Source organism: Embiotoca jacksoni, unplaced genomic scaffold (assembly GCF_022577435.1).
Source record: "Embiotoca jacksoni isolate LCO1_2020_lvr unplaced genomic scaffold, fEmbJac1.0.p SCAF_34, whole genome shotgun sequence".
Taxonomy (NCBI): Eukaryota; Metazoa; Chordata; class Actinopteri; family Embiotocidae; genus Embiotoca; species Embiotoca jacksoni.
In genome coordinates, this window is record NW_027185386.1 from 2,850,025 (window position 1) to 2,863,295 (window position 13,271).

Genomic DNA, 13,271 nt, shown 5'->3' on the forward strand with positions numbered 1-13,271 from the left:
TTAAAACGGCACCTCCCACTCAGTCAAGTCCTCCTGACCCCTCTGTAGCCCCCCCCCTCCTTCCCCCCCCCCTCTCCCTCTGAATCCACCCTCCCCTTCCCATCATGCACCTCCTACGTGTTTGTGTCTCATCAAACCTTTGTCTCCGTCTGCAGCGCCGTGGCAGCTGTGATCATGTTTGATCGCTGTTGGAGGGTTCGGTGTGTGTGTGTGTGTGTGTGTGTGCGTGTGCGTGTGTGTGTGGGCAGGCCCGACCCGGATGTGTCCCTCCTCCGGCGTCCAGGAACGTTCTGTCCGGTTCTGCCTTTTATTTTTTCGTCCACCTGCATGATTCGTTCAGTCTGACGACAGCCGATGTGAATAAATCCAATGTTAGAGTTGGAGCTGCATGTGGCCGCTCAGTTATTAGACAATCACCTGGTCGGGATTATTTGAGCTGATCGCAATCATTTAGCACGATTATTGGGATTGTTCTTATTTTTCCGTATAAAAATTCCCTCCAGGATTTTGCTGCATTGTTTTTTAATAAAAAATGTTGGATTTCGCGGCAGTTTTTCTCAAAGATTCTGATTTTTTTGTGGTAAAAGTTTGGGAATTGACCAAAGTTTAAATTTTCTTCTATAACAACGACTTAATAAAGTGTAATCAAGGTTCCAGCTGCCGTGTTGGTGTCTGAAAGTGTGATATGTTGGGTTTAAAACTGACCACCCCGTCTATTGGGACGAGCGATGATGTCATCAGTCATCCCAGAAAGAGACGGCCACACAAATCGATAAATTTAGGCAAGAAAATTCGGCTAAAATATTCTGTGCGTCGCTCTCTTGCCTTTCCTATACTGTCACTTCCATCATATGTGCGGCAAAAGGAAGATTAAGTGCGAGTCAAAGGAGGGAGAAATGAGCTGTAGCTGCCGAGAAACTTGCAGAAATTTCCCTCCTGCTTGGAGAAAGATGGCAAAGGAGAAAATGAGGGTTTGTCTAATAACCGGGAGCCAGTGGTGTCAAAAAAAAACCCTCCTGAGCTGCATCACGGACCTCTTTTAACCAGTCAACACCTGAAAACTTGGAAGACTTCCACATTAAGCGGAGCTCTGGAGCAGGTCCAAAAGCTCGTACCCGTATGCGAGCATCAGTTTTCCCTTTTAAAAAGGGCTCGACCCGGAGCCTCGCCGTGGTGGGCGACCATAAATCTACATCCCTCCCCCCCCGCTCCACTCTGCAGGCTCGGTCAGTAATGAAATGCTTTACGGCTGCGGAGGACAGGGTGGCCTCTACGCCCCGTAGAGGGCACGGGGTGAGAGCCCATAGCTCATTCCCACAGTGGCCGGGCTGATTGAGCCAAGTTCTCGAACGCATCACCTGACACCCTCCCGGCTGAGGGGGCTGGCTATGGCTCAATCCCCGATAACCTCGTCCGACAGCAGCGGCTTTGCAGATTACGACCCACTTGATTTATACGGTCCAGTCCGACTGGGCGGGTTCCGGTTACCCTCTGGATTTCATTTTTGTATTTATTTGTCGTTTTAAATCATCTGAAGAATGAACTGTGAGAATTAAACAGTTATTAAAGCCAAATAAGTTTGACTCATCAAAAAACGTTGTTTTTTTTCACCTGTTAGTTCATCCTTCGTGTCGTAATATTTGTCTTTAGAGAATTAAGTGCCAAAAAAAAACCTTACAAAACCTTTGTCGTCTTTTATTTTAATATAAAAACTCTAAATTCAGTTCTTGAACCTTGTACGAGGAAAAACGGGCGTAAAAACTTGTGATTTGCTGATTTTTCCTGATTTGCCGTTAAACTCTACAGATCAAGTCGGTCAATTAGCTGACGATTAGTTGATATCTCAACAACTGTTGGTTCGATTTCGAAGAAACAAAATGATGTTCCGTGTTGATTTTTTATCATCTAACATTAACGTTGGATTCGTGTCCCAAATGTATTCAACATACTAAATTCATACAGCACACGTCGATCTCAACACGGCGTTTACTGTTTCGTCAGCGTACTGTGACTTTTGGTGTCAATCAAACTGTGACTTTGAACATCTGCAGCCGATTAAACGTCACAAAAAGACAACAAGTGTTTTTCCTAAACAGTAATACCGTTTTTCAAAGTTATTTCTGGAGCTGTTTCACCACCAACAACAAATTATTTTGATTTATCCCGGCGTGTGAGTAGCTCTTCTTCCTGTGGGACAATAGTGTGAATCAACAACAGCGGAAAAAAAAAAAGTGCTGTATTTGACAGGCACGGTGACTGAGTGGACTTCATGTTTATCACGTTCATCAGTATGCAGCGATGACGCCGGCTCCACGTGAGCCCGAACGTCTTTGTGTTACTGAAACAACATTTTGTGGCAGCTTTTCTCAAAAATGTTGATATGTTTTGCACTTTTCCTGATAAAAATTTGGTAAATCGACAAAAATGTAGATTTTCTTCTATCACTACGACTTGATAAAGTGTAATCGTGCTTCCAGCTGCCGTGATGGTGTCTGAAATTGACCGCTCGTCTATCGGGACGAGCGATGATGTCATCAGTCTTTAAAAGTCTCTGCACCGAGAAACAGACAGCTTTCTTTCTGGGTATAAGCGTATGCCGTGCTGGAAGTAGAAGTCCAGCTGACTGCACTCTTTTAAGTGCGAAGTGTTTTGACCCGGTGCGCACCTGAGCTGTCGGTAACACCTTCCCCATTCACACACCCCCCCCCACCCCCCACACACACCTCCTCCCGCCGAAGCCCTTAATGGCCGAGCGGCCCCCGCGTTCACACTCACGTGGGGAGTTTTCTCCGAAATGAAAATGCCATTATAAAACATTTACCAGCCGTGCTGAGTTTACATGTCGTACAAGAAAAGGACCGTTTGGAAGCGGTTAAGTGTCACATAAATCTTTCAGCATGCTAATTGAAGTGGTTCCCCCGACAGGCCGCTCTCCAAACAGCTGCTATTACAAAATCGCACAACTGTGGATGTTTTTTTTTGCCGGGGCCCAGCTGCAAAACCCAATCTTTACACCCACTCGGTAACGCTGTTAAGACACACACACACACACACACACACACACACACACACACACACACACACACACACACACACGTGGTGCTCTGTGGGTTGCTCGCCGCCGCCGCTCGTTTGCTCAGACGGCTCCGCTGGGAGCGTGTAACGCAGTCGTATGTAAACACAAGTCAGTCTTTTCAGTGAAATATGCTCAGAGAGGAGGCACAAGTGCGCTCTCTCCCCTCCCTTCCTCCTTCCTCCTTCCTCCCTCCCTCCTCTCCTCCTCTCTCCTAGAAATGCAACTTATTTAAAGCCTATTTAAGCGGGCAAGTTGAAGAGGAACACGTTATTTCCAGCAGCAGCCTGGGGGAGTATTTTTACAGTTACACCTACAGTATGTGCACCGGCTCACTTCGGGAAGCCGGACGCGCTACAGTTAGCTGCCGAAGCTTCGGAGGATTGCGCGCTTTGAGCTCTTAGTTGGCTTTTAGTGAGCAGGGATCGACCTGCCCAGCTGATTGGAAAGAGCCCGATTCTTAATCTCGAAGTTAAAAAAAAAACTGTGCGGGGCCGTTAAACTCTGGAGGCTTTTTTTTTTTTTCATGGCTCAGCAATTACCGTGACACTCAAACTTGATGTATTCCACCTCCCGCTCCGTCCTTCAAAAACCTCTCCGTTACCTGCCCTTCCTATATTTATCTCTGCTTCCCATTACGTCGTCTTTTCTCCCTCTCGGTCGTCCTAATTGCCACAGAACCTGTTGATGAAAAATAAAAATCAATGTGCTTTTGTTTGTTTTTTTTATAATGGGGTGAGAGCAGAGATATAAGGACGGTATATTTGTGCAGAAGTTCCCACATTCAAGCTGGAAAAAAGAAAAAGGGTTGAATAAGAACTCGAAATATACCTCAGAAAGAAAATGTGACGATGCAACAGGTGATAGTGAATAAATCTGAGCCTCCACTGCGGAGACGAAAACATCCGTGTGGAGAGGCGATCCTCACAAATTCCATGTATTCATCACATTTTGTTTTCAATCCCTCGACCTTCAACGGCGGCCTTTCAATTGCTCAATTGTACCCTTGTTTCTGCTCTAATTTAAATAAAACAATGTGGCAAACTACTAATGTTAACATATCAGCTGTGGATAAAAAAAAAAAACACAGACTGTTTATAAAAGTGTTCGTAGCTTCCGGGTCTGAAAAATGGTTCCGATCCAGAAGTGTCTTCAGCTGCAATACCACCGAGTGCCACTAGAGGTCGGCTCCAAAAAGCCTTCGGCTCCATAGACTCCCATTCAACTTCTCTCATCAAATCCAAAGTGAATAAAATGTGTCCATCAGTTATCTCGGTGTTGTTAGCTAAAGTCACTCCTTCTTATTAGTTTTCTGGAGGTCCATCTGAAAATAATCCCTCATTCATTAGAAAAGAAGATTCAAAAAGACCTGTTTTTGGGGGGCGTGTCTGTTCGATTGACAGGCCTGTGGTGGGCGGGATGTAGTTTCTTTCGGTTTCCAATCAGATCAGTCAGATCCACCGCTGGCTCCTCCCCCCGGATTGTCCAAATATGGTCACTTCCTGCTCCAAACTGGCAAAGATGGCGACGGACAGAATCAGAACGTGAGGCTTCGTAACGGCCTTGTTTACACGTAGGCCGTTCGCAAAGTAATAACCCCCCCTCCCCGCTGCGCCCATCATGCCTTGCTGCCAAGACCTCCTCGGCAACACCTGGAGCCATGGTAACCGACACCTGTTCACCTAATTAGAAGGACACTGGAGGGAGAGAAGATGAAGAAGTTAATGAAACGCTAATCTGGTCCAATCAAACGCCCCCGGCATCTGCAGTAGCAGCAGGTCGCCGTAATGGTCGCCTTATGGGCGCCTCCCCCGCCACGCCACCTTCAGTGACCTCATCAGTTCCCAAAACTCCACACGGGAGGGAGGGGGGCAGGCTTGCTTCCTGGATGGACGGAGTATCTGGATGGCGAGGTGTCGGCCAAATGAAGGAGCATTAAGAGATGAGGTTCCCCCTGCGCGGCGGTTGGAGCGGCTCCAGGTCGCGCCAGCTGCACCGCCGTTGTTTACAAGCCGCCGACTTGCTGCCAGCGAGGCCCGATTTGCTTCCGGTCCGCTTTCTGAGGGAGAACCCGCGAGTCCAGCGGTACCAGCCACTCCAACATGATGTCTGTGCTGACCGTTAAAGAAACCGCAAAGGGTGTTTATGTTTCATTAAAAGGTTTCATGTCATCTGTCACTTTGTTTTCTCAACGAATCAATCAAAAACCCACCACGAGCCCGAAAGGACATCTTTAAATCATGTTTTAATCTCACCAACGGTCCTAAAACCAAAATATCAAATTAAAATATACACATTTAAGACACCGAAACGAGGTGATTTGTTTGGCGTTTTATTTTTTTGTTCTGACACGTTACTTAATCAGTAATGAGAATGTTTCTCTGTCGATCAGCTGTGAGAATATCTGCAGGTCGTCTGGTCTGACCACCTTCTGGTTATTTTTTCTTTCCCTGCAGGAAACTTGAAAGGCATGTGTAAACAGATAGACCACTTCCCCGAGGAGACGGACTACGAAGCGGACCCGTCCGAGTACTTCTTACGTGAGTACAAAACCGTCAAAAAAAGTGCTTTTTTTTTTCTTCTTTTTTTTGCTGTTTGTCTTTCGAAGTAAGACCACGAGAAAAAACACACCAGGCACTTTTTTTTTTTTTTCTTTCCTCCTTCTCAGATTTCTCTCTGAAATGTGTCCCACTTTTTGTTTGCTCAGACTGGAGCCAGTCGAGCTGCTCTTGGCCCGCGTGGCAGCGCCGTCTCCGAGCTCGTAGCGCGAGGCCGGTCCAGGATGAGGCCCTGCCAAAGCGGCTCGTCTGTTTTTTGTTTTTTTTTACTGCTTGGCTGTTTGTGTGTGTGTAACATAACGTGCAGTGTTACAGTCGGCTGTGTACCCTGTAAACACGCCCCATTGATTTCCGCTCTCTTTTCCTTCGTGCAAAGCAAATACGGAGGTGCTTGTCCAACTCATTTGCCTGTTAATCCTTTAAAAAAAAAAAAAAAAAAATCACAACGAGTCGGAGCTCATCGTGCGCCGTTGTTACCGTCGTCTGGTCAATACGGCGGTTAATGGTTGTTGTTGTCTTTTTTCGGAGCTGTGATTTTTTTATTTTTTTTTATGAATGACAGCTGGGACCGAACACGGAGGCTTTTTCATCCGGCGTTGCCTTTGATTCGTCACCGCTCCGCCGCCGAACGGTAATCTCCTTTTGTTTATGTTACCGGTGATGCTGCAGACAGCCGTTTCCATGGCCACTGTCGCGGTGTAGCGTTTCTATGGTTACAGCTCTGCACTCCTCTGTCGTCTTAACTCGCAGCAATACAGAAATCAGGATAAGATCGCTAGAAGCCGATTATAAATACTTTTATGTACTTTTTGTTTTTGAATGCAGTAAAATGTTCTTTTTTATTTTATGTTACTTTTGGAAAAGGCAGAAGAGGATTTTATTTATTTATTTATTTATTTTTTTTTCATCTTTCTCGTCAGGCAATCTGTCACGACAGCTTTCACAAAGAAACTTTTTTTTTTTTTTGGAGAGCATCGCTGCGTTTGAAAAGCGTTGGCCGGTGTCCTCGTGTTCAGACTGGAAGGTTTCTATGGACACATGTAGCTTTAATGTCACTGCTGGTTGAATTAGGATATTCTAGTCGTTGGTACGTTGCCGGCTGATGGCTGCTAACAATCAGCTTTTTTTTAAATTTTGTTTTTCTAATTTGTGGTGGTGTTGATGTTGTCTGCTCTTCGCTCATCTTGCCAGTCTTATTAATCTTAACATGCATTGAGGAATTTTCCGTGTTTGTCCAACGTTTTTCTACATATCCAGTAAAACCGCCGCCGCCCCCCGTTGCAGCCTGCGAAACCGCGAGTCAGAAAGTGTCCGTCTCCTCGTCCCTCCGTCTGCGGGGACGGTAATCGAGGCCTCTCCGGGAGCCGAGCTGCAGATTAAGACGCAGTCCCAATTAGGCTGCGTTTGACTCGCCGCTCTGAGCGCTTGTTCCCGTCCGTATGCGCCACGGAGAGCGAGCGGTCGTGATAACAGCTCTGGTAATGATTCTAACGATGGCGGGCGCCGTGGCGATGGGGGGGTGGGGGGGGCGTTCGACCTTCTGGCCCCTCGGACCTCCGACGCCCGCCTGCGCCGCTCGTGGTTTCGGAGTGTTGCGTTAACCTCTTTCCCCGGCTGTGATTGGAGGAGAAGGCCGCAGTGCTCCCAGTGGCTTGCCAATTAGGACACTCAGATCCATAAATATTTCAGCCTCCTTCTTATATAGGTCAGGCCTCTCTCCATCACTGTCTCTCGCTCTCTCTCTCTCTCTCTCTCTCGCCGCATCTCTTCACTCTCACGCGGCCGTGGTGTTGCTCGGTACTTCCCGTCATCTCAGCCGTTTAAACACCTTCTTCCCGGGTGCACGTCGAGGTCACGGGGACGGGGGACGAGGGACGGGGGGCATCGTTCCGGGGTGTCTCCGAGTTTAAAAAAAAAAAAAGCCGGTGATGTATTTTTTTTTTTTCTTTTTACATCTGCATATTTCCTCTTCACGGACACACCTGGTGAATTTCCATAATGTGGAGTTTCACGGCGCCTCTGGGTGGCCGGAGACGGAGAGAGGAGAAAAAAAAAAAACCAAAAAAACAACCGCTGCCTCTCTCGCATGCAGGCGAGGAAGAGGAAGAGATCGTTATGCAACAGAAATGATGTCACTTCAGGTGAAGGCCCCGGCGGAAGTGACGTCACCGGGTCCCAAAAAAAAACAAATCGAGGGGACTCACTGGTGATGTCATCAGACAGCGTAGCGGAGGAGGAGGAAGAAGAGGAGGAGGAGGAGGAGGGAGATGTTTGGCGATGTGGTTGCCGAGCAGAAAAAAAAACAGACAAAATCCGTTCTGCTAAAACATGCCCCCCTCCCTCTCCCCCTGCTCCTCCGCACAAAATACATACAAACACGCCACATATCTTTCGCTGTGTGTGTCCTCAGCTCTCCCAATAGCAATAGCAGTTTGCACATCCACACGGGGTTATATAAGCCAGCTGAGGCACACGAAAGCGCCAGTGGGTTTTTAGATCATGCCGTGTCTGAGCTCCCATCATCCACTGCTCTACTGGGCGCTAAGCAGCTGAGAGAGAGGAGAAGAAGAAGAAGAAGAAGAAGAAGAAGAAGAAGAAACAGAAGAAGAAGAAGAAGAAGAAGAAGAAGAAGAAGAAGAAACAGAAGAAGAAGAAGACGCCCTGTATACGCCTTGCTATAGCTGATACCGAAACTGAAAAGTCATCGATTGGCTGTTGATGAAGAGGAACAGAGGAAGACGTGGGTCTGATCCTGAAGTGGAAGTTTTTGTGACCGGGTGGGCACCACATGTTTCAACTTTTAAATAAATCTACATTAGCCCAATAATTAATTAGTCTGAGGCTGTAACTGACAGTCATCAGATTCCTGCTGACACACACCCAATTATTGCTCCATTACTTCTCATGTAAACGTCACAAAACACAATTAGAGGCTTAAATGGAAGAAGCAGGTGCCGTTACATGTATTGGCATAAACGTTAATCTGCATTAAAATACAACACATTTCAATTCAAAAGAATAAAACAACAAAAAAACTGATTTTTTTTTTTTTTCAACAGTGAGCCTACTCATATAATTTACGAAACTCTATATTTTACATTTTCTGCTTCCCACACTTCTTGTCTACGAACGAACCGAATTTCAGGCTGATTGGTGGAAGCGGGACGTTTTTACAAGGCAATGAAATGTGCGTCGGCGCTCCCGCTCGTAATAAAACCAGAAGAAGACGCTTTAATTCGTCCCACAACAACTTGTAAACTTCTTAATAACTTGAAGAGCCTCGTTTCTTTGATCATGGCCACAGACCCGCACCGTCTTGGTTTTCGGGAGGCGGAGGAGGGGGCATTTATGCGGCGGCGTGTTTTGTTGGGGTTTTTTCGGCCTCGTGCCTCCTCCGCCGCTTTGCAATGATCCGAGAGTATTCGCTGACATTGGTGGCAGAAGGGCACGCCTGTCACAGCCCGCGTCACCCCGGGGCCTCGCGGCAGACTGGACGCCCGGCCGGCCTCAACTGGCTCTGGCGTCGCCCGATAAAATCAATGGGTCTGGGGCAGGACACGCAGGGGGCTTGTAGGGCACGAGGCCGGGGGACGGGACGGGACGGCAGCAGCACCAGTGCAACCGGTATGAGCAGGAAAAGGAGGGTTTTCATCTTTAATCTGGGTGTTTCCTGCGTCCTGCACTTTTTTTGCGGTGTCCACGGCAACAAATAAGGAATCCATCGACTGATAGCATGCTGGCGCGCGGGGGAGGGGGGCCAATAAATTAAAAGGCAATCATTTTTTTGTCCTGTTTGACCGAGTGAACGACGGCCGCTCTAACTTTTTATATATCACATTAAGGGGGAACACGGAGGTGATGGTGGTGGGGGTGGTGGGGGGAAGGGGGTGCGTCCTCGTATTAAAGCCAGATAGAGCGTACGGGACGAACCGCAACACATTTTAACACAAGTGAGAACAGTTTCAGTGCTGATCTGCAACGCAGCGAGAAGGAAAAAAAACAACAACAGCTTACAGCTGCTGAGAAACAGCCAGCGAACACGTGATCTCTTTATGGACGTTCGCTCGGGTCCCTGCTGTGTTTGGATTTGGAAGGTCAAAGGTCAAAGGGTTCAATGTGACATCGCCTCTTGTGAGTAGCGAAGTCTCTAAAAAAACGTCCCGAGGGGAAACTCTTCAAATTTGGCACAAATGTTCACCCGGCTTCAAAGATGAAGCGGTTCGGTTTTGGTGGTCAAGGTTCAAAGTTCAAAGTCACCGTGACCTCATGTCCATCCCATTCCCGTGTACACGATATCTCGGGAACGCCCTGAAGGAATTTCTTCAAAATTTGGCCAAAAATGTCCATTTGGACTCAAAGATGAACTGATTTGATTTTTTTTTAGGGTGTTTGAGGTTCAAAAGGTCAAAGTCAGCGTCACCTCACGTTGATCCGTGGCTGTGAACGCAACATCTCAGTAGATTCTGGAACAAATTTCTTCACTTGAACAATAAACTGTTTACCTTTGGATATCCAAGGTCAAAGGTCAACGTAAGGTCACATATTTCCCGTTGTTGTGTTCAAACTACGGCAGTTAACTTTTTAACACGACTTAACAGACATCTATTGAAATGAAAATCTCGGATATTATTATGTTTAAATCGGAAAAAGTTTTGACACTTCACACGGAAGGGGAAAAAAAAGCACGAAATATATGACCTACATTTTTGTTGATCACTGATGCGTCGCTGCACTGATTTTGGGCTCCTTTTAACCAGGTTCATGCGATTAGTTTTTTTAGTATTAGTATTTAGATTAGTTAAAATCATTTTTTTTTTTTATTGATTGTAATGCGTCGGGGTGCCGTCCACAAATATCCCCGAAACGCAGCTCTTTGCAGCGAAGGTGAGAATGACAATACTACATATACTGGCATGAAAGTACAAGTTTAAAAAAAAATATGAACTTTTCCTTTTTAAGGACATTTATCTTCTGTGATACTTATCACACATATATTACAGGATCATCCAGTTATAGTTCAGGTGTACTAAAAAAGAATAATGTGAAAATAATCACATTTGAGAATTCAGAACTAAAAAAAAAAAATGACTCAAATAATAATACCAATCACATCAATCAATAATTGAACTCTTAGCAACCTATTCTAACGCTGGACGGCCGTACAGTTGAAATCAGTTGATGAAAAATCGATGAACACGATAGAAAATACAAGCAGGAAGTCGTTGACACGCAAACGAAAGGACGCGGTGACTCTGGCGGAGCGTGTCGGACGTCGGCTCTGAGCGTCTCGTGCTACTTTATAAACGCCGGTGAGTGAAACCTGCGTTTATTCTTTCAATCAGTTCAAGTCAAATTGCATTCTGCCCGCGAGGCGTGTTGTCAAGACACATAAGCTTTTACAGATGCAGGCTGAGCGCCGCGTCAGCATTCCTGCAACAAAATTTAAATTTCGCCACCAAAGCTTAATCCCCCCCCCCCCTTTCGTCCGAGCATATTGTTTCACACTGTGTATTTTAACACTCCCTCCATTATTTTCGTGGATGTTTCAGGGGGGAGGGGGGGGCAACGAGCCTCTTGGCCGGGATGAGGACGGTGCAAGGGCTCGGTATTGAGGAGGAGGAGGAGGTGTGGAGGGGATTAATAAGCGTTTGTAGTATTAAATCAATGTGCCCGGGAGCCGAGGCACCTGATTAGCATGACCCCGTCCTGCACGTCAGCACATTCAGGGCTGGGGGAGGCTGATTAAGAGCCAATGCTAATTTCCTCTCAACCCTGTCAATGAAAGAGAGGGGGGGGAGGGGGGGTAAGGGAAAGAAGTTAAAGGAGAGAGACGCCTTTGTGAAGAGGACGTTGTGCACACTAACTGCAGATCGGCGTGGTTTCATTTTGATGTCTGATTTATGGACGTATGTGAATAAACTTGACTCCATAAAAACGTGCTGCTTGTTTTATTTTTTTTTTACCAGAAATGTAGGAATAAGAAGCTTTGGAAGTATCGATGACGACTAATTTCACACGCAGCATTTTCGAAAAGAGTCTGACTTTAATTCTCTGAGTTTAGTGGTTTGGTTTGTGAAATCAAAACGCCCTTCAGTGTTAAAATCCTCCGACTCCGCACAAAGCGGCTCACACGCCTCCCTGAATACTTCAGACGTTTTTTTACCAAATTCGGTCGCATGTGTGAAGCCGCCGGTGGCGACCGGCTGTAGTTTTTGTTTTTGGGGTGTTGAGTCTCGTTAAGTTTGTTTGTTGTCAGCCGGCGCTGAAGAGTGCCAGCGCTCGGACGCCGGCCCGAGCTGCAGCCGTGCCGATCGATACGGTAACACGCAGCATGCGCCCTCTGCCTGGTGTCTCTTCGAGCAGGTTGGCACGCAGGGTGGCAGGACGGCCGGGGGGGGACCACGCGGCTCTCCGTCCTGGTGCGGCCGCACAAAAACCGGCCGGCCACAGCGAAGTCGTCTGCAGAGAAGAGCAGATAAAAAAGAAAAAAAGAAAAACTGCAGCCAGTGCTAACGAAGGCGAATTAATATCCGACTCATTACTCACCACCGGACTGTAATGTCACACTCCTCTTTGACCTACTTTCCCTTTGTCACAGTAACATGACACGAAAGGATCGGAGAGGCCGACGATGTGCAGCGTCCTGGCTGAATAAAACCAAAGCTGGGGGAGATTTACTCCATCTGGGGGGGAGGGGGGGGGGGGTCTGTTTTCAGCGACTGACAGAAAAAAAAAAACAGCCGAGCGATCGTGGCGGTAAATAGAAAAAGTGTCAATCGTCACGAGGCAAACAGCCACCGAACGGTATGACTGGGAATCGGTGAATCGTTGGGAGAGAAGGAGCCATTTGGTGGATGAATCCTCGATGTGTTCCAGAGAGCTGCCGATGAGCTTTTCTGACGATCTGTCCCCGGTGGTCACTCGCGGTAATGCAACGAAAAGTAATAATAAAGCATTTTCCCAAAAAGAGACATCTGTAAAACTATTTCAAAAGTTCCCGCCACAAGCGAGTTTTTTTTTTATTTGTAAAACTTCCTTAACGCCCAGAAAAGTGAGTTTTATTTTTGTGACATCGTCACTATCAAGTCTTGTGACCTGAATGGCAACCTGGGGAACCCCTCGAGTCCTAGACGGCTAAGACTCGTAGCCGATCGCGGGACTCCCGAGGGCATCCGTTTCCTCGTGGGCCGGGAGCAAACAGCACGTTTTTACCCCTCTGTCTCTCTCTCGGAGGACCGCGGCCGTCCCGGCAGCCCTCCGTCAAAATCGTGTCCCCCCCCTCCCGACCCACCACCCGGCCGAGGTAATCGCCGTCCGCCGGGCCTCCTTCCGTTTCGCTCCCACGGTGCGACAGATGTACAGCTAATGAGCCGACGGCGACGTGATGGCGAAGCGGCCGTCTGCTGAACAAACAGTCGCGCGCCTTTATGTGCACCGAGGAGACGAACTGCTGAATCAATGCGTCGGTATTAATGCAACAACCGTCTTTACCTCGTAGTTGCATAGGAACGCATTTCTTATTGTGACTTCTACTGAAGGAAACGGTCTCAATATTTCAAAATGGTAATAACTTTCCCGAAAATAAAAAAGGATCCAAATGTGACCCATGAGTACTCATTTATTTATTTTGTGCAAACAGG

The 13,271-nt window shown here is 47.1% G+C and overlaps 1 protein-coding gene across 1 annotated transcript in view; it reads left to right on the forward strand.

Annotated features, from left to right (window-relative positions):
• cacng2a (calcium channel, voltage-dependent, gamma subunit 2a) overlaps positions 1-13,271 on the forward strand; it is a 46,217-nt gene that overhangs the window by 25,929 nt on the left and 7,017 nt on the right. Inside the window, exon 3 of the mRNA XM_069165434.1 lies at positions 5,530-5,613. Within this exon, the coding sequence (XP_069021535.1) occupies positions 5,530-5,613 (84 nt within the window). The remainder of the gene's footprint in view (positions 1-5,529; positions 5,614-13,271) is intronic.